The following is a 19,789-nucleotide window of genomic DNA, read 5'->3' as shown; positions in this document are numbered from 1 at the left end:
ACTGCTGATCATTTTGGTGAGCTGTGCATTCATGCCAGGTCACCAGGGAAGAGAAGCTCCGGCAGCAGCTGACACAATAAGAGCTGCAGGAGATGAGTAAATGACAATTAAAAAGGCACTGATGGAAGCCAAAGTCCGGGGACTGGCACAAACTGGAGTGGACTGGATTGGTCTCCCCAAGTCATGGGTTGGGTAATCAGTTATCACATTTAAAAGAAAAGTTCCTGACTGCTACTCTGAGCCTCATTACAGCAAAGCCTTCTGAAACCTGACTTGACCAAGCCTCACTAAGCCTGTGCAGGCACCTCTTGATTTATGGGATCAGCTGACACTTTAAAAGAAATGGTCATTGCCTGAAAGTTTAATTCTGTCTCCCTATAATATATGGTGGATGCTAGGGAAGTTGTATGTCAGTTTTAAATCCTGACTGTAAAATAAATAAATTACATCTTTACTTTTATCCATAATTCTCACAAGGCCTCTTTAGCATTCGCCAAGATGGTTGTTAAAAGGCTTTTATAAGTTATTCACACAGCTTAGAGGGAAATTCCTCCTGGTGAGTGGCTGCACTTGGTGTTTCCCCAGGCTAGGATGCTGTGTGTCTTTTTATTCTGTGTCTTGAAGAATCCCAGCCCCAGCTGGACTGGAAGCAAGGGGGGTGGCTTGTGCAGAGGAGCATTGTTTGAGGACAGCAGCAGTAACTATTTTCGTCTCATGTTGTTGGTTGTTAACCAATCCAACAGTGCATGGTGATTTGATTTATAAACAATAATATGACTCTCTGAGGATCACTTCTCAAGATGTAATTTTGCATAACCCTTCACATGATAAGAAGATTGACCTGAGCAAGTGTCGTACATATTTTCAGTTGAAGGTGTTTTAATTCAGTGACAATTAACCAACCATTAAAATGTAACCAATTAGACCAATTAAAATGTAACCACTTTGCTTAATCAGTCTAAAGACACCTGATTTCAGGCCATAGTCAGAAAAAATGCTAGAAGTTGGAATTAGTGTATTCTGAGATGGATACTCACAGGACTGGCTCTACTACTATAGAAATGGAAAGTATCTCTGCAGTTCCCAACTCCATGTAGTCCTGCTCTCGATTGTTTTGTCTCAAAATCCTGCGTATTTCAATATCTCACTGTTGTCCAAGAGCAGAGAAACCTGCTCTTGCCTGTTTCTGCATATGAATGATATAAAAAATAGCAGCAACAACAGATGAGTAAAAGTTTAGTTTTATTTTTCCTATGTTATAAACCTTAGGTAGTGAAAGATTCCTTTTCTGAGAAATAGATCTGCTGCTCCATTTGTGCCCAGCATGACAGTAATACACTCCAGAAACACTTAAATTCTTGTCATTCAAAAATGCTGTGTTTTTTAAAAAATGTAGCTAAAAAACATACTGAAAGAAACTTTAACTACTTATTTTGAAAATGTACATGTTCTTCTTTGCTGTAACCATCAGCAGTGCAGTGGCTTTCATACAAAGCCAAAAGAAAAGAGATGACTTATGATTTTGAGAAGAAACTGGAAGAGACTTCACCAGTCAACCCAATGCCAAGGTGAAATATCACAGTAAATGAGGAGTGTTGTCAGGTCAGCTAAAAGGAACTAGTATCACATCTGGGTCTTTATTATGCTCTGTGGAGATAACAAGAACATGCTGCAGAGAATGTTCTGCTGTGATCTAAGTCTCTACATCCAAAATAAGCTGCTCCCATAAGAGCTCCACACCCAACTCTAACCCTAGCAGAGTGCAAGTGTAAAGCCCTACAATATGCACCTGCAGTGTCCATGAGAGCAGCACAAACCGGACCAGGGAATTACTTGTGCTTTACAACATAGGACTGGAAGACAACAAACAAGCTACAAAGAAAACCAGTCCAGAATAAATAGTCTGCAGAACAATGCCCAAAAGTCAGTTGTATAATAAGCCACTTAGCAAGTACTAGAAGCTTTATTCCTAATCTGTCACATGATTTTATAGCTGAAAATAATTAACCACTCACTATTGCTCAACAAGTAGGGGTCTATCTGAAATCACTTAATAACAGAAACAACAGGAGCGCCAAGACAAAGTACCAAGAATTTCATCTGGTGCCTGAAAACTGAACTTACCATATTAATTTCTGTGTTAGAGAGCCCAGATTCAGGGGCACAGAAAGAAAGGCTTCTGAAATGGAAGTTACTGCCTGGCTGTGTGCTGGTTTTGGCTAGGACACAGTTAATTTTCTTCATAGTAGCTGGTACGGGGCTATGTTTTGGATTTGTGCTAAAAACAGTATCGGTAATACAGAGACATTTTGGTTATCGCTGAGCAGTGCTGACACAGAGTCAAGGCTTTTTCTGCTTCTCACACCACCTCACCAGTGAGGAGGCTGGGGGTGCACAGGGAGCTGGGAGGAGGCATAGCTGGGACAGCTGACCCCAGCTGACCAAAGGGATATTTCACACCAAATCATGTCATGCTCAGCATATAAAGCTGGGGCAAGAAGAAGAAAGGGGGAGGCGTTTGAAGTGATGGCGTTTGTCTTCCCAAGTGTTATGTGTGATGGAGCCCTGCTTTCCTGGAGATGGCTGCATGCCTGCCTGCCGATGGAATTCCTTGTTTTGCTTTGCTTGCGCACGTGGCTTTTGTTTGACCTATTAAACTGTCTTCATCTCAACCCATGGGTTTTCTCACTTTTACTCTTCCCATTCTCTCCCCCATCCCACTGTGAGGGAAGAGAGCAAGTGGCTGTGCAGTGCTTAGATGTCAGCTGGGGTTAAAACATGACAGTCCTTTTTGGTGCCTAATGTGGGGCTTGAAGGGTTTGAGACAATGACAAATTTGAGTGGAATGAGGAGGAATGTAGAAGACATTCAGAAGAAATTTGCTAAAGCATTGCATGGTGTTTGATGATAAGAGAATAACGCACCACTCTGTCACTCTCTAATATGGATTCTAAAATATGTATGTGTTCGCACTAAAAATTGAAAACAGATTATTAAACTTTTGTTGAGATTTATCAGTTCAAGCATATCTTTTCAAGGTGAACCTAAGAACCTAAACGTAATATATTTTCCCTAACCCTACTTCTCTCTTCATGTCCCTGCAAGAGAACATAGCTACTGCTAAATTTCCCCCAAGTACCATCCTCCTTTCTTCTGCTACAACATGGTGGATTTGATCTCTTCAGGGCCTTTATAAAAAACTCTGTGAGTCTGAGCTTTGAAGTTTCGTTTCTTGAACTCCTCTGAGATTTCCAGGAAGGACTTTCCCTTTGTCTCAGGAAGGAAAAATCCAACGTAGAGTGCGGTGCACATGCAGACCACAAGGAATGGGATGTAGCAGAAATGTGCTAGACTTTTCTGAGGAGGAGGAAAAAAACAAGACAATGTTGGTGATGTTCTGTATGATGACAAATAGGACACTAATCCCTATTCCTGCACGGACTAACTTCACCTGGGAAGTATGTCTGTGTACTCTGGTAAGGGCCTCACATGCCTGGATCCAACAGCTCCTGAGCATAGTTTGGGAGTTTGGACATAGCAAAACGAGTATCTCAAAATGTCTTTTTCTGTCTTTGCCTCTCTGCATAATTGTATATAATGAGGACCCACAGCAGGAAATAAGTATTCAATATTGTGGAGTTTGGCTCCCTTTTGCTTCAGGAATCACCTTAGGGAACAATGCCAGGTCTGGCCAAGGGGAATTCCACCACATCTCCAGTCCCAGCTGTTCTCAGCTGAGGACAGAGGAGGAACATTGGACATCCATGCCTCAGATTAATCTGCTTCCAGCCTCACATCAGAAATCACAGTAGGGAACATGGAAGAAGTTCGGTTTAGCGGAGTTCTGATCACTTTCCTCATAAAGATACTGTTAATGGCAACACTGTCTTGCTGTGTGTCTGCAGCTTGCAACATTCCAGGCCCTGTCTCTTTTCCTCGTCACTTATCAGAGTCTTTTTATTGTATGAAACACTAAAGAGCTGCAGGTAATTGCTTTGCCTTGGGAACTCACCACAATGAATGGAAAGGCTGTTCCGACCAGAAACAGGTTGAACCACAGCAAAGAGCCACAGATCATGTAAGCAGCTGGCCGGGACATTTGATCAAAAACCTCTGTGGGCAGAACTCCCGTAACACCAGCTGGAAAAAGAGATGGCAAGAAAGGTAACGCTGTTGCCGAGATCACATACTAGCAAGCAAACCCAGTGTGAAGTATGTAAGAACAATAAATATTATTCAGTAATTTATTCTCACTAGTCAACAATGCCAGAACAAGCGGTGATAATTAAATTAACTGCAGTGAGTAAGATTTAGGTTAAATATTAAGGACTGGCTAATTATTCAAACTCTCTCATGTTAGAATGAACTGCCAGGAAAGGTTTCATAAACCACATTATTCTCACCAGGATCTAACTGTGAGAATAGCTTATAATTAATTCAATCCTATGGCACCACAGGGACTAGAACAAGAAATTACTGCCAACTTACATGGCATGTGACACTGGCAGCTTGGCTCCTTTGTTACCTGCCTTCAAACTCATGTAAGCGAACAGAGCCTCACATCTGCTGACACATCGTGCAAACATCTGCACACAGAGCCTGTATACTGCCCCCACAACCACAGAAACTAATAGATTCTGCCAAGAAAATGCATGTTAGTAGGCTAATAAATAGATGTGGAAATTGTGCTTCCAGTTATCTGCAAGTAAATAATCAGATAATATAGCCATCAATCTCTAGAGTTAAGGTGAAACTTTAGAAATGCTGGTCTACAGCCCGAATGGATTGGGTAGCAAACCAAAACCTTGTTGTCCATTTAAGACAAGAGTCATCTCCAAGTGCCATCACAAGATGACTGCAAGGAGAAATGACACAGAGAATGGCACAGACTGTCCCTGCACTGACTTACCAGGGACATGTAAGACCCCATGAAATAGCTGAAAACTGCTGCCAAAATTGCCTCATTCCTCTGAGTGTGCTGTGGCTAAAGAGGGTCTGAGAGTTTCCATAAGCTGCTTGTGCACTTGTCCAAGCCCCTGCAGTACCCAGAAGTTTCAGTAAAAACACTGAGGGAACTGACCTGGTCCAATTCCAAAGCTCAGGATATAGGCGAAAATGCAGGCCATGCTGAGATAAGGCATCCAGCTAATCTGAGTCTACAGCCACAGAGACCAACGGAAAACCAGTGAGCACACTTACACTTATTTGCCACCACCAGACACCCCAGACAAATAAAAGGCAAAGCACAACTCCATCCCTCTTAAATAACTGAGTAAAGTTTGTTACCTGCTGGCTCAGAGCAACCATGAAGACAATGGCCCATCCCGCCATGCAGATGTATCCCCCTAGGAGCAGTGGCCTCCGACCAGCGTAGTCTATAATCATGTTCTGCAAAAACACATCGAAATAAAGCAAGATGTTTAACTTGTGTTTATCTTTCCCTCCTGGTCCCTCTTCCCATTTCAATGCTCTGTGCCTGGTTCCTTCTACAGCTACTTTAAGGATGTTGTCCACTTCTTAGCAAAAAAAGAAAAAAAGCCAAAGTAAAGAGTCTGCTGGCAGGAGTCAGGCAAGAAGGGTGTTCAGGGGAGACGAGAATGTCCCAGCTGCAGTCTAAACTCTGCCACTATCCATACTGACATGAAGCAAGAGACTTACATTTTTTTAAAGGTTTCAGACAGTGATGATGGTGCAGTGTCTGACAAAATACTTCTGCATTAACCTGTCTGGACATGAGTGCTGAGGAACTGCCTGCTTGGTGTGCATAAAGGGCTTCCTTGGCATGAAAAACAATGTAAATCCAAAATTTGTAATTAACAGCCTCCTCACTGCATGCCAGCAGAGTGCATTAAGAGCCTCACACAAGTGATGGACGTGATCAGTTCACAGCTCCCCGTGCCGATTACAACATATGGAATTTTGTCCTGAGGGATTCCAGCCTCTCGGAACACATAAGCTGCATAAAAATACATCTGGGGAGAGAAGAGAGGAGAAAGCAGTAAAGGAGAATGTCTGAAAATACATCCCATTGTTTTTCCTGAAGGACCATGCAGAGAATGACTGATGTGCTGTCATACAGGCTATTTTGACAGCATTCCTCTGACTCTTGCCATAACACACAGGTGTACTTTGGGAACCAAGCACCTGAGGGTTGAAGATCTCCACAGGCAGAGCAGACCACTGTTTGTTCTTCTCCTGTGGCAGGAACATTAAACCCAAGAGCTTGCACCTACATCTCAATACAGTGCTGCCACTGATGGCTGTTTCTGCTGGGCTGCTTACCGAATCATTCCCGCAGAGCTGCATGGCACTGCTCAGCACAATGATGCTCATCAGCTGCCACCTCAAAGCTGGATTTTGAAAGAGCTCCCACGGCTTCTTCGCTCTCTGACCTTTAGCAGCAGCTTGTTCAGCCAGCATCTCTTCCAGCTCGGCACTCAGGTCACTGCTGCCTCTAAGCTTCTGCAGTGCTGCAAGGACAAGGGAACCTCTTATCCCCTGAACTTTACCCTCAGTTTCCCTGCAGTGCCAGAGTGAAGGATCAAGCATCAAGTGATGGCTGTAGAAAGCTGTAGAACCTGTGATCATGGTGTTACCTTCACAGAAATGGCCAGTTGTGGTGCAGCCACTTGAAGGATCTGGGGGAAATGGAGAACAAATCCCTCGCCGTTGTTTGACAAGAGAATATTTCCAACCAGTGCCACTTCAGCAGCCATGAGACTGAGATCTCAAGTGACTTCTCTGGGAAATGCAGGCAACTAAGATGTTCTCAGTACAGAGCACATATTTCCTGGAAACTAATTCCAGTTGCTCTGTATACAGGGATTTGTATGCTACAAATCTAAGCAAATCCCTTAATATGAGTTGGCTTCAGATTTGGTCATGAGCTCTTCAACCAGCATTTATTTAATGTCATAGTTACAAAACATATTTGCCATTGTGAACACAAATCCACCTTTCAAGCCTACCATTGGAGCAAAAATGTCTTTTGTAGGAAGATGCCTTCCAGTTACCACAATAGATCAAAAATACTAAGGATTACAGAATGTTCTTTAGTTTAGAGGGAGGAAATGATCGTATTTGAAACTTGATATGACACTTCCTACATATAAAAGTTGTGGCACCATTCTCAAAAATGTCAGGGCCCAAGTCTGTGCACAAAAGCAGGCTGCAAAAAGGTGTACATTCATCTGAGTTCAGAATTACTGTGGTCATATTTTGTACAGACCAAATATGGTCCTCCGGTTTAGAAAAAACATTATCCATGGGACTAGTGACATAGCCACAGTATTTGGCTTAAAGCTTTTATTTTCATCTAAAGAGGCTGGCAGAGTCAACAAACAGAATATTTCTGTTGGAAAGAAGTCTACATTTCAATCTGCTTTGGACTGAACACACTGGGCTGTATGTTGAGAATGTGCAATCAACCTTCTCGCTGTATCTGTCCAGTCAGTAGATCTCACATGATCAGTGAGAGGCTGACAGTCACCCTAAACTCACCGAAGATGCAGGATTCTCTATCTCCACGATCAATCAAGAGGTACCTGGGACTTTCAGGGACCCAAGGCAGAGCCATGAGCTGGATCAGGGCAGGCACCACATTGCTGGCCAAAAGGAATGGCCAGCGCTCCTCCCCTCCTAGTAGCTCCCTAGAGAAAAAAACAAACAAACAAACCCAACACAATTTGCACAGTACATTTTACAACCTGGATAGAGCCCAGCATCCTCTGCTGTGTGTGGGCACTGGAAAAGAAAGAAAAGAGATGGATAGTAACAAAAAAAAAGAGAAAAAAACCAAAAAGGAGACAAAAGGTTTAATAAGTATAAACTGGGCTTCTTGCTCTACATTACCTGAGTCCAACAACCTGCCCCAGCACCAACCCCAGGGCTGTAAACGATGCAGAGGTCAAGGCCACAGCTCCTCTGAGCTTCTTTGGGGCACTTTCCGCCAGATACATGGGCTGAATGTTCATGCTTACACCTGGGCAAGACAGAAATCCTCACCTCAGCTTGTAGGCAGAGGAGGTGAGGACAAATGCAGCCAGCCACCTCTGGAGCTGGACTCTTCTGTCGCAGGCCATGTGATGACTGATCTGCCAGTGTTTATTGTATACCCAAACCTTCAATTTCACTCTTCCTCATTGTATAAGGTACTATACATACATTTCCATACTCGTAAGCAGTAGTGGATGATGAAAATGAAATCTGCCAGGGCCTCTGTCCTATGGTATTTTCAGCACCAAATCTGAGGTTATAAGTGATGCTTCCTTCTAGTCCCCCATCTTGGGGGGAAGATCATGTTTTAAGTCACTTCTATCAATCATTATTTCTGTGGATAAACTTCTATAAAAGCTTTAATATTGGTGCTTATGCTAGTGAGTGACTGATGACATTCTTACAAGTAGTTAGGGATTGATTTTCAGCTTAGTTTCTCCCAGGGATCCACTCTCCGCATGCAGATACTCACACGTGTATTACACAAAAGAACCTGCCTGTGTACGCTTTTTTTAAAAAGAAAAGTCCTTAGAAGCAAAATATAAAATCTGTATCTACAACTTCCTCATTCATGTACATATGTGTGGTCAGACTAGAGGATTAACTGCTTTAATGTCTTGGATCGTTCCTATTTAAATATCTTCTATTTCTAATTGATACTTCTTACCATATTTGCCCTGTTATGTTTCTCATGTTGCCGTACCTGCATTCATGCCAGTAAAAAATCTGCTGAGCATAATCATTTCAAAAGATTTTGCCATTCGACTGAATCCTGACAAGACTGCAGCTATGATCACGAAGATATTGTTCAGCAGCAGGGACATCTTCCTTCAGAGAGAAGAGACACAGCTGTGAGCACATGTGCGTCAGGTTCAGTTTTCAGATAAAACATTTCACATGGCAGATCCAACCTGCTGTGCCTGGAAGCTCAAGGTGGGCTGCTCAGCTCCACCACAGAACATCCTGGTTACCCAAAGCCTTACATGAGGTGTCCATGTGCAGATGGCAGATCAGCAGGTTTGGTGTCTTGTTATGAAAACGGGAATCAGCACTGAGGTAATCTGCATGGATGATACAATCAGGGTCATCTCCAACTATCAGCACAACCACGGGGGGTCCCTGCAGTGCTGGCTTTAGGCTCACTGAGGCACCATGAGGTCCTCACCCAGATTCATGGCTCTTGCACTCACACAGTTTCCCATTTGAACGGAAAGGAGTATTCCTTCAGTAAGTCCTGTGGGCTTTGGTATGAAAATGCTAATTTGTTGAAACTAGCATTTTTCATGTAATAGAATGATCCTTATGAGACTTTTGTCACGAAGTTTTCATGTGTCCCAGGTGGAATTTCTGTCCAAAACCAGGAAAGTAAAGAGAGCTCTATTGACCCATAAGAGCCAGTAATTATCTCTAGTCCCTCCTCACTGTCCTACCTACTCTTCAGATGTCAGACATTTTTTCTCTTATTCATGATGGGATATGATTTTATTCCATAGCAGTGCAAGGTGAAATCTCTAAACTTTTAATTGGATAAGGAAGTCATGTCCTTTCCAGATCTTCACAACCATGAAACAAGTGAGCCATGGAGACAGTCTTCCAGCCCCATCTCAAACCATACTGGTGCCTGCTTCATCATATAAGAGGAACAAACCAAAGTGATAGAACATAGAGAAAAATTTTGGGGTCAAGCAAGAGGCAAGTAAAATCTAACTTCCTATTCATTTACATTAGTAACAATAATACTTTTTTTCTGAAGGCAACTGGGAAGAGAGCTGTGTATGAAAGACAGATGAGGAGAGACAGCTATTTTTCAGAGATTCAAGCACAGGGAAAAAAGCAACTGCGAAACTTTAACAAATATCTCCTGAAATGTTTCAGTCAAAAAGGTAGATACATCCTGTGAGACGTGAGGATGTGGGATGCTCTTTGCATATACCCTCTGTTTTTCCAGAGTGTATTTCCTACAAATTCTCACAGTTAATTATGAAGAAAAATCTTTGGTCTGTTCTGACATGATTTCTTATTTAAAAGGACAGCAGAAAACTGGGCACAAAAATGCTAGTGACTATGTAGGTGGTTATTGGGATAGAGAGTTGAGCTGAAATCCTTGTAGCACTTCACCTGGGTCAGAATATGGTAAGATGATGATATGGGGGAAAGAGCTGTTCTCCACTGGGTTTTGAGACATGAAATAGTGCTGTATCAGGTAGTTTCTCCCTGCCAACTCAGAGTGTTAATAGCAGACTGATCTGCAATAGAAAACTTGCTTTCATTATTTTTAACTAGAGTGGCTATTGTGCTGCAGGGCTTAGAATTCCTCTTGGACTAATGGAAACTGCAAAGCTTAAGTTAAAATCCGGCACCCTCTTACCTTCCCAACATAATGGCCATGGGACCAGCAACAACAGCCCCAGCAAGTCCTCCCAGAGGGTACGCAGAGACAGTGAAAGACCATAGCAGCAGGATCACGTTGCTCTCAAGGGGAACGCCCGTACGCTCCAGCCAGGTTTCATTCATGAATGTCTGAATGTACTGAGAGGGAATGACAGCGCTGCATAACCACAACATAGAGACGAAGGACATTCAGAAATGTAAATGCTTCCTTATTAATAGATCTGTATATTCTGTGTCCATGCTTCCAAACCTTTAGTTGAAAATAGCCTCCAGTTCCTAGATGTGTTTTTAACAGAGGGTTAAGGGTGCAAAACTGTAGCTATTGAAAAGTTATGTTTGGTTTGTATCTATATGTAGCTATCTTGGATAATTTAAAAACATATTCATGAGTCTGACTTAGAATTCAACAGCAAAAGTCAATTTCAAAGGATGCACATAGGACAATTTTAAAATGAGATTTGCTAAAGCAACTGAAACAAAGCTTTTGAATGAATTTGTGTGACACTAGGTCATGCTCAAGGGTGGTCTTTAACAACAAAGTCCTGTACCTCAGCTATGAATTATACAGAGGGAACAACCCGTCCTTTCCTTCTAACCCTCCGTATTAGCAGAGTGTGTATTTTCAGTGGCAGGCTACTGTTTCTAGCCAGCCTGAGGACACTCAGAAAGCGTCTGTCTCAGGAGAAGGCTCTCAGAGTAGCAGTACTTACTGAAGTTGGAGCATTGATGATGGAGATGTTGTAACCATATTGGAAAGTGCCTCCAATCCCAGCAGCACATATTGTCAGGATCAGGATCTTGCTCTGAAGCTGAAGGGGATGGATAGAAAAGGGATGACTTCCTTGCATGTAATAAAATGGCTCAAGAGACATTTGGTCCATTCACACTTTGAGTGATGTGGAGTGAAGATTACAACAGGCTATGAATGATGTTGTAAAATGGGAGGTGCCAAAGACAGAAAAAAACCACCCAGATTTTTAAACTGTCTCACTCCGCTGCAGAAGAGTACTAATAATTCATTGCCATTCACAAAGAACTTGGGACTACTTTGGTGCAAAGACTGGCAAGTGTCTTTGGTTTAATATTTAATGTGTATGCTTACAAAAAGTCAGTGCAACAACAGTAAATACTGGTAGAGACTGCTGCTATTGCTTCAGTTGATTCAATTCATTGCAAAAACCTGTACTCACGAGATGAGACTGTTCCTGCAGAGGAGTGCAGTGAGTGCCAGCAGTGCCATGTCTCCATGTTCACCTCACCGTTCCTTCCTGGTTGCAGCCACACCACCCTGCTGGTTGGTCTCTTTCTTTGTCACCCTCCTGTCCTTGTCAGTTCACAGCTATTTTGTGCCTGTGCCTTTGATTTCCCCATCTGCATGTGAGATCCTGTCACTGGCAAGCTGTGCTCTGATAGTGCCTTGGACTGGGAGCACTGTTTCATGTCTCAACACCACTCTGAGTTGCTGAGGGAACCTGGCCTGTAGCCTGACATGTCCTGCGCAATGTTCTGGGTGGCCCAGGGCCAGGATGGCCTTTGCCAGTCCCTTGCTTGCACACCCATTCCCAGTGGGAGAGCTCTGTGGGTGATATGAAGAGCCCATGCTCAGGCTTGGCTGTTCACCCACTGATGCACAGCACATCAGGCTAGATTGCATTTATGCTACATGAATAAGAGCCCACTAACCCTGAGAAGAACTTAGACAACCCAGGGCTGGGGAGCATTTCAGCTCTACTTGCTCATTTTACTCTTACAGAGCCATCTACCAAAGAAAAGGAAAGTTTTGCATAGTTTCACAATAGCTCTAAAATCACAAATTCAAATAATCTTAGATTTTTCCTTTCCTCAAAGCCTTTTACGGTAAATAACTTCCATACCAGCCTGAGACAGAACATTCTCCCAGGACAGAAATGAAGCCAGGCTGTTCCAATCCTACAGCACCCAGAGGCTGAGCTCTCTCTGTCCCACTTAGAAGTGGGAACATTTCATTTGCTTGCCGTTTACTTGGCTACACCACTTCCCTATCTTGTTACTGAGACCTGAGCTAAGGATCGTGCACCTTGTATCTCTGCTCTTCCTAGTTATCCTAGTTCTCCAAGTGAGAAAGATTTCCTTTCCCTAGAATAGCACACTTCTTCTTTTTTAATCACAATGCCTAGGGATGTAACACTTGCTCATTTCCCTGCTTTCATTATAGAGTACATCCCTTATCAGGTCCTGTATCACAGAGCTCATTTATGGCCACGGGCTAAGGGAAAATGGTTCGAGAGCCACCAACCAGTTCTGTGTCCAGGTCCAAGCTGTATTCACAGGGTGACCTTCCCAAACCTTCCTTCACACCCGACTTCTGCACTGTCGTCCCAGCCACAGTGGTGGTGTGCAGCTGCCAGGAGAGCCATTAGTCTGTCAGCTTTAGCCCAAGGACTCCGATGAGTTGGACAAATAATCCTACAATAACTTGATAGTACTTACACAGAATTATAAAAATTAAAATTAAAAAAATGATCTGTCAACAATAATAGTAAAATATATGGGTTTTTACCAGTCTCTGCAGCTTGTTCATCCTGTTTGGTAGGTTTTCTTCTGTCTGCCAAAGCCTCTGGTACTCTCAGCAGTGCTCTAAAGGATTATTTAAATCTCCAGCATAAGAATGTGTATTTAGTCACCCATTACATTAGGATAACACACTTGACTTGGCAGGTGTTTTGCCAGCTGAATTACATTTTCAAAATGGGGCTGCATGTTCATTAGCAAGACAGTGCAATTAATTTTGTTGAAAGTATGTGACAGTTTGGGGAAATGATTCTGCAAGATCCAGAGCTGCCTAAATCCTCCTGAAGGCCAGTATGGTTTACGGCATAAATTCCCTCTCAAAGTGTCTGGCACAGTTGCCCAGTAGCATTTGTCTGATTAAGAGTGATCCAAGCAGAAGTAAACTACAGCTTTTTTTTCTGACTGTATTTGTCCTGTAACCCAAGGTAGGATCTGAAAGACAAACCAGACTATTTCTCTTGGTCCTGTTAGTGACAGGATTGAACAAACCTCAAACCTATCAAATCCTTCATTATGCCAAACCTTTTTGCTGTACTCCTGTCTACATCCTGGTGACACACAGGCAATCCAGCTGTTGCTGACAAGGGACTGCACACTGATGCACCGAAGGCTGCAGTCCTCTTCCCTCTCCATAGAGAGGGACACAGAGCAAACAGCAACACTTACAGAATTCAGTTCAGTCACCGAACAATCATCTCTGGCTTTCATTTCACAGGAGGAAGAGGACTTTGCTTTTAATATGCCGTGTGACTTCTTTTTGCTTCTAAAGTGCATAATACATTATATGTGTTATATTAAAGTGCATATTATACAATATGTAATCTACCTAGATAATATGCAGCGTTCCAGGTAAACCTAGTGCTGAGGTGGGCATGGGAGAGTAGACTGCTAGGGAAGACTGTGTAGCTGATCAAAATGTCCTCAGCTGGTTTTGAGTTGTCATACCCTGCTACTCAGCATTATCCTGCTGTTCTTTAAGCCTTGTTCTCCCCACAGCCTCAGAGAGTGCTATACCAAGGGCTATAACCAGTTTTGTGCTTGGCAAGTGCTGGCCAAGGAAGCAACTGAGGTTCATCAGAGTTGTTCACAGAGGCATGGTGGAGGAGCCTTTGTACAATGGATTCATGTCACACCCTGGGAGTACAAAATTGAAACTCAGTTCTCTTTTAATATCTTCGTTAAAAATTAAATAACTCTATGCAGTAGAAGCCCCTGCTCTACCCTTGAGAGGTTCTGGCTAAATTCTAATGAGTTGAAAATATTTCATCCCACTGTAATAGAGGCTTCTTCAGTGACCTTTCATCTCTGCCTTTTGGCTTATCTTTCACTAGTGTGTGAGTTTTGTCCTCTTCCCCTGTTAACTACCCATCAGAAGAAGCTGACAGACTTTGTGTAATGGGTTTGGCTCGTGTGGCAGCTGGTTATTGTTCCACAAATGGTTGCCTTTTCCATGTAAGATACAGGAGATGCCAAGGTAGCAGTAGCAGCGATGACAGGCTTGCTTCTTTCTGTAAAATAGAAAGGCACTCCCCGACAGTGAGAAATGGTGTGTCCTCATGAATCCTAGAGATGGAGCCCAGTGAAGATGAAGTCATATTGCATTGCCAGCAATAATAGCAAAGCTGCTGTTTCACAAACTATCTGGCCTTTAGGAATAATAATGGTATTTTAACATCCTTTCATTCTGCAGAATGTAATTTGTGAGAAGCTCGACAGATTTAAAAGTAACCAAAATAAGGGAAACTTTTTTTCCTAAATGCCTCTTTGTCCCTACTCAGGTTTTATTACACGTGAACAGAAACACAAACGTATTCCACATCGCAGCAGTATTCTTATAGTAGGGATGTGGTGCTGCATCAGCTGCCGCCACTAAGTGGCAGGAGAAGCACAAAATTTCCTGTATTGGGCTCCTAATCCAACATGCCAGCAGTCTGCTGCCTGTGGTGTGTGGCAGGGTCAGAGGGCTACTTCTAACAGCTTCCCAAAGGATAACTTGTTCACTAGGGAAACAGACAGAACTGTGCAAGTTAAGAGCCACTGATGTTTTAGACAGCATGTATTAAGAACAGTAACACATTCAAAAAGGAAAGCTCTAGTTTCTTCCTGTTGTCTATTCTGAATGAGACCAGGTTTGGGTAGACCTGTTCTGGGAAGAAATACACATATTCTGTATTAGGCAAGAGCTTTCTCCTTTTTCCTAGCATCTTATAACCAGGGACCACCCTAGTGCAGGTCCTTGTCCCCTCAGGTGGTGGCATACAGGAGTTTCAGCCTGCAGCTTCCAAGTGAGTGTCCTTGGTTGTTCTTGTCACTGAGACGTGTCAGGGGAGCCTTTGAGGTAGATGGGGATTATTCCATTTTTAGCTCCTTAGACAGAGGCCAACACATGTCAAACATGTCTCTAGTCGGGTAAGAGGCCAAGGAATGCAGCTCACCCAGGCAGTCTAGTCTCCATCCATTCCCTGGGCCTGAGTACCGTGACTCTGATCTATCTGTCTCATTTCTGTTGCAGCCAAACATAGAAAGGTACCTTTCTGCAATGAGCTGGTCAAGGACTGCTTGCTTAGACCATTGCATTGTCTTGTTTTTCAAAGGCAAACATGTGCACGTTCTTCTGTTTAACAAAAGATTAAGGCAGTATCTGTCACAGTCCAAAGGAAATCCTAGAGGCACTGGACAAAAGTGCACAAGGGCATAATGGGAGAAAACTCATTCCTGGTGATGGTTAAACCAGAGATGTGCAAGATGTGCAATGAAGTGAAGCAACTGCCTATGCCAGTTTCTGGTCAGAGAAGGGAAATAGCAAGTGAGCTTACAGCAGCTCCAAGAGATGGGTGAAGTCCTGCAGGTAGGCAGCGAAACACTGTGGACTGTGGCACAGGCTGTTCATGAAGGGGCATATTCTGACTGTTGCTGTGGCCGGATCTGTGTGCAGCTGGCTAGCAGGAAGTGGGAGTTCCTGGAGGTTTTCCTCTGTCTTTTTAGTAACAGCCAACTTGCTGAGGAGAGGCTGGATAGATTTATTTCTCCTATATAGCATCTAGATGACTCCTGCTTTGGTGCTGACAGGCGTTGACATTGGTTGTGATTCTAACTGGCTCCATGCTGCACCTTAAAAAAAACCCCCAGCATTCCCAATGTTCAGTCCTTAGGATAATTTCTCACAATTTCAGTGTCATAGTTGGCATAGATGAGAAATCTCCAGTCTCAGGGTCTGTCACCAGAGTGTAACCACTGCACTGCAGTTACTCATACTCCTGTCTTTGGAAGCCTTCACCTAAACCCAGCAGGTTTGCAGCACCACCATGAGGACTTACAAACTTCTTCCCTTAACTACTTTTTCACTGAACTCAAACCTGTCATAATCAAGGTGAAGTATGATGCCATGAGAGTAGTTATTTGGTGAATGTGGTGGCAGTCTCTGCCTGTAATTATTTGACTCCAGGATAGTAATCCTGCCATTAGGATAGACCGTCAACACAAGCTCTTTGATCTGCCATGCACTGAGAGGTTCCTATGGTTTAGAGTGTTTTCATCCCAGGATCATCTGGACCAACTGCAATTGCACTGCGAGAGGAGAAAAGGGGCTCCATTTCCATCTGTGAGGCTTGGGTCTACAGGATGAATTCTCCCTACAAACATACACTGTAAATCACAGGGGAGATTTGTAGCGGTTCCCTGGCTGGTTGTTGGCTGTCTCCCAAGCTCTATCCTGGCTATTTCTGTAAACCTTTCTCTTTTTCCTGTAAGGACAGTCACAGTGAAATACCTCTGTCTGCGTGTCCTGACTCTTGCAGGACTTGCTCAGAATACAGAAAACAACATCTACAAACAAGCAGCTTTCTCAAGAAACATCCAGCAGCCCCGCTGTTTTCATGGTGAAAGCAATGTTTATGGAACTTAGCTGTTAAAATGGATTTTCTTTGTAGGGAATGAGTGCCCTGTTGTGACACCATCATTCTCGGCTCCAGCAGTTCACTAACATTCCTTAGGAAAAAAACACAATTTATGTAAGTTCAAGACACTGTATAAAAACTTCAGGAAATGGGCTTCATTGCAGAGGATTCTCAGGGCAGAGACCCAATGCTGACAGAGCTTCTGCTACCACACAGAATCACTGGGATGCTTTCCAGACCAGAGGAGACACATGGGAGTAGAGTCCTCTGAGGACACGAGGGCTGATACAGCTAAGGAAACTCACTGCTTTTCCTTGCCAGCTAGGATTTTTGGATGTCAGAAGAATGGCTCCATGTTCTGTGTGTTGAATCAGCAGTCTGCATTTTCATCCTCCTGATAAGCAATAGAGCTTCTCTGGGAAAAGTGAGAAAGCCTAAAATGCTAAAAATAATTGAAATACCCTTTTCTCAGCCCACTGTTAGCTGTAGGTCCTGTGGCTGAACTACTCCCTTTCCTTCCTTCTTTGTATCAGACACTGATGCAGGCAGTTAGTTGAAACTGGGTGACCTGGAGGCCAGAGAGAATAAACTGCTTGGCTGAACAAAAACTCTGTTCCTGTGTGCTAGAGAAGACCATTTAAACTCTGCCAAATGGCAGTAAAATGTCTCTGAATGTTCCCATCAGAGGAGAGGAAAATATGGGCAGCAGTGCTGGAGTGTCAGACTCATCCTGATTTCTTATTTAACACTCACTTCACACAGAGCTTTTTATTAGAGCTGTCTCCTGCCTAACTGAGAGGCACCTGGACTAGGACACACAGTCCTGCCTCTACTAAAACTAAGTACAAATCACAGAATCACAGAATCAGCATCACAGAATCTCAAGAGTTGGAAGGGACCTTGAAAGATCATCCAGTCCAATCCCTCTGCCAGAGAAGGATCACCAGACCAGGTCACACAGGAACACGTCCAGGCGGGTTTTGAATGTCTGCAGAGAAGGAGACTCCACAACCTCTCTGGGCAGCCTGGGCCATGCTCTGTGACCCTCACAGTAAAAAAGTTTTTCCTCATGTTTGCATGGAACCTCCTATGCTCCAGCTTGCACCCATTGCCCCTTGTCCTGTCATTGGACATTAGAGAGAAGAGCCTGGCTCCTTCCTCCTACCATTTCTGGTAGGAAATACCATTTCTGACTCCCTGTAGGGGTCTCCAGCAGCTGACAGCGTGCTCAGTTATATGTGCTGCTACTGTGAGCTGAACGTAGACCTCTTTTTATAAGAAACAAGCATTGTTTTTCAGTCCTCTTGTTAATTTAGCCACAGTGCTTATGAAATGGATGTTACAAAATAAAGGCCCTTGAAGGATATTCCCCACTGACAGCTGTGGGAGGCGACCTATGGTGTAGGGGACAGATCACAAGGCAGAAGAATTTAACAGGAATGATTAAGCACTGGAAAAAAATAACTGTGAAAAGAGACAGACATTTTCTTGTTTGATGTCTTCAACTCATGATCAGAAGTTGTTTTGGAAGAGTGCTTTATTTGGGTATGTGATCAGGCTCTGCTCAGGAAGCTTTAGGTGAGGTTCTTTCCCACGATATACCAGATGCAAAGCTATATTTCTGAAAAAAAAATAGGAAATAAAAATAACATAGACTTTGATTTACAGCAAACTCTGTGCAAACCACATCTGTGGAGGGCTGAGCTCTAAGTGCTATCTTTATTTTCTTTCTAACAAACATAAAACAAAAAACTTCATCCAATTCTCCATGATTCTCTTTCTCCTGACTCTAGCCATCCCACCGGAGAGTTAACTGATCGGGACAGGAAATCCTCCAATGAAGAAGAACGAATTTATATATGGCCATTAAACATTGAAAAGTAAACATTTCAAGTGCCTTGGGCAGTTATGACTACACAGCTTATTTGTGCACAGGGAGTTCATGGAGCCTTGTTTCCAAAACTGGAGCAGAAACTTAGTGACTGCTCTGTGGTGGATCTGGAGCTCCTGGCACCTGTTGTCCATGCCACCGAGGGCAGAGTCTGAAATAACCTTCAGTAGGGTCCCTCTGGCTGCTGTGGCTCATCTGTAGGGAAGCTCAGCACTGCTCTTTCTGAATGTACTCCCAGTGTCAGTGCATCAGTCACACAGCAACCTCTTCTACGCTGGGGCTAACAGGCATCTCAGGCGTGGCGTGTCCTGGGGAGCACTGCAATGGGTGAGACCATGGGGAGAACTTGCACAGCCTCACATCCTGGTAAGGGAAGTCTCTCAGAGCAGGTGGGGAAGGAGTATCTTTTTTTTCAGATGAAGTAAAGAAATGGGGCTCTATTGCAGGGGGGTGGACCATCACTCCAGCCAAGGGGTTTGGGGTTAGGTGGCCGGGGAATGAACTCTCTCTGTTGTGTGCCCCAGCTGGAGGAGATGCCTGTGTGTCATCAGACCAGGTATGACTTGTCACAGCAGGACATGTCACAACAGGTCACCGGATGAATTTACAAACAAACTGCCGGTGGTGTTACAGAGCAGAGGGCACACGTCACCGGCTGGACACTCATCGGGGTGGTTTCCTGCCCCATCAGCTGCTGGCGGGGCTGTGCACCCCTGGCGAGGGCGCCAATGCTCGTTAAGGCCTGTGCTGACATGGCGCACAGCTCCTTTCATCCCACGACCCTGGAGAGTGCTGTGCTGGGCAAAATGGGAGCTGCCGCCTTTAAACAAAGCATCTGTTTATTCTTGAAGCAATTAGTGAGGGCAGTTAGATCTTGAACTCGTTACTGAGCCCAAAACAATTACGCTAAAAACAAGTTCCAGATGGGCTCAAAAGGAGTTGTTTTTGTCTTTACTAAATTAGAATGGATTCTATGTCTTAAAGTTCCTCTGGCATTTATGGACAGGAAACATGAATTACACACAATAATTTACTACAAACAAAAGAGATGAACACTGCAACAGCC

At 43.7% G+C, this 19,789-nt stretch overlaps 1 protein-coding gene across 1 annotated transcript; it reads right to left on the bottom strand.

The window, feature by feature from the left end:
• Window positions 1-3,156: 3,156 nt before the first annotated feature.
• On the bottom strand, window positions 3,157-12,946 carry LOC104538841 (solute carrier family 2, facilitated glucose transporter member 11-like). The gene is made up of 12 exons (XM_010182193.1): window positions 12,926-12,946; window positions 11,097-11,195; window positions 10,364-10,524; window positions 8,699-8,823; window positions 7,852-7,981; window positions 7,501-7,649; window positions 6,283-6,470; window positions 5,862-5,972; window positions 5,287-5,388; window positions 5,081-5,156; window positions 4,013-4,140; window positions 3,157-3,357 (listed from the first exon to the last, which is right to left on the bottom strand). Exons 1-12 carry the CDS (start codon window positions 12,944-12,946, stop codon window positions 3,157-3,159), a joined length of 1,491 nt encoding a protein of 496 aa, XP_010180495.1.
• Between the last annotated feature and the right edge of the window lie 6,843 nt (window positions 12,947-19,789).

The sequence above is a fragment of the Mesitornis unicolor genome, unplaced genomic scaffold (assembly GCF_000695765.1).
Source record: "Mesitornis unicolor isolate BGI_N332 unplaced genomic scaffold, ASM69576v1 scaffold404, whole genome shotgun sequence".
Lineage (NCBI taxonomy): Eukaryota > Metazoa > Chordata > Aves > Mesitornithiformes > Mesitornithidae > Mesitornis > Mesitornis unicolor.
Note: the sequence above shows the minus strand (reverse complement) of the source record. Positions and strands in the feature narration are given on the sequence as shown.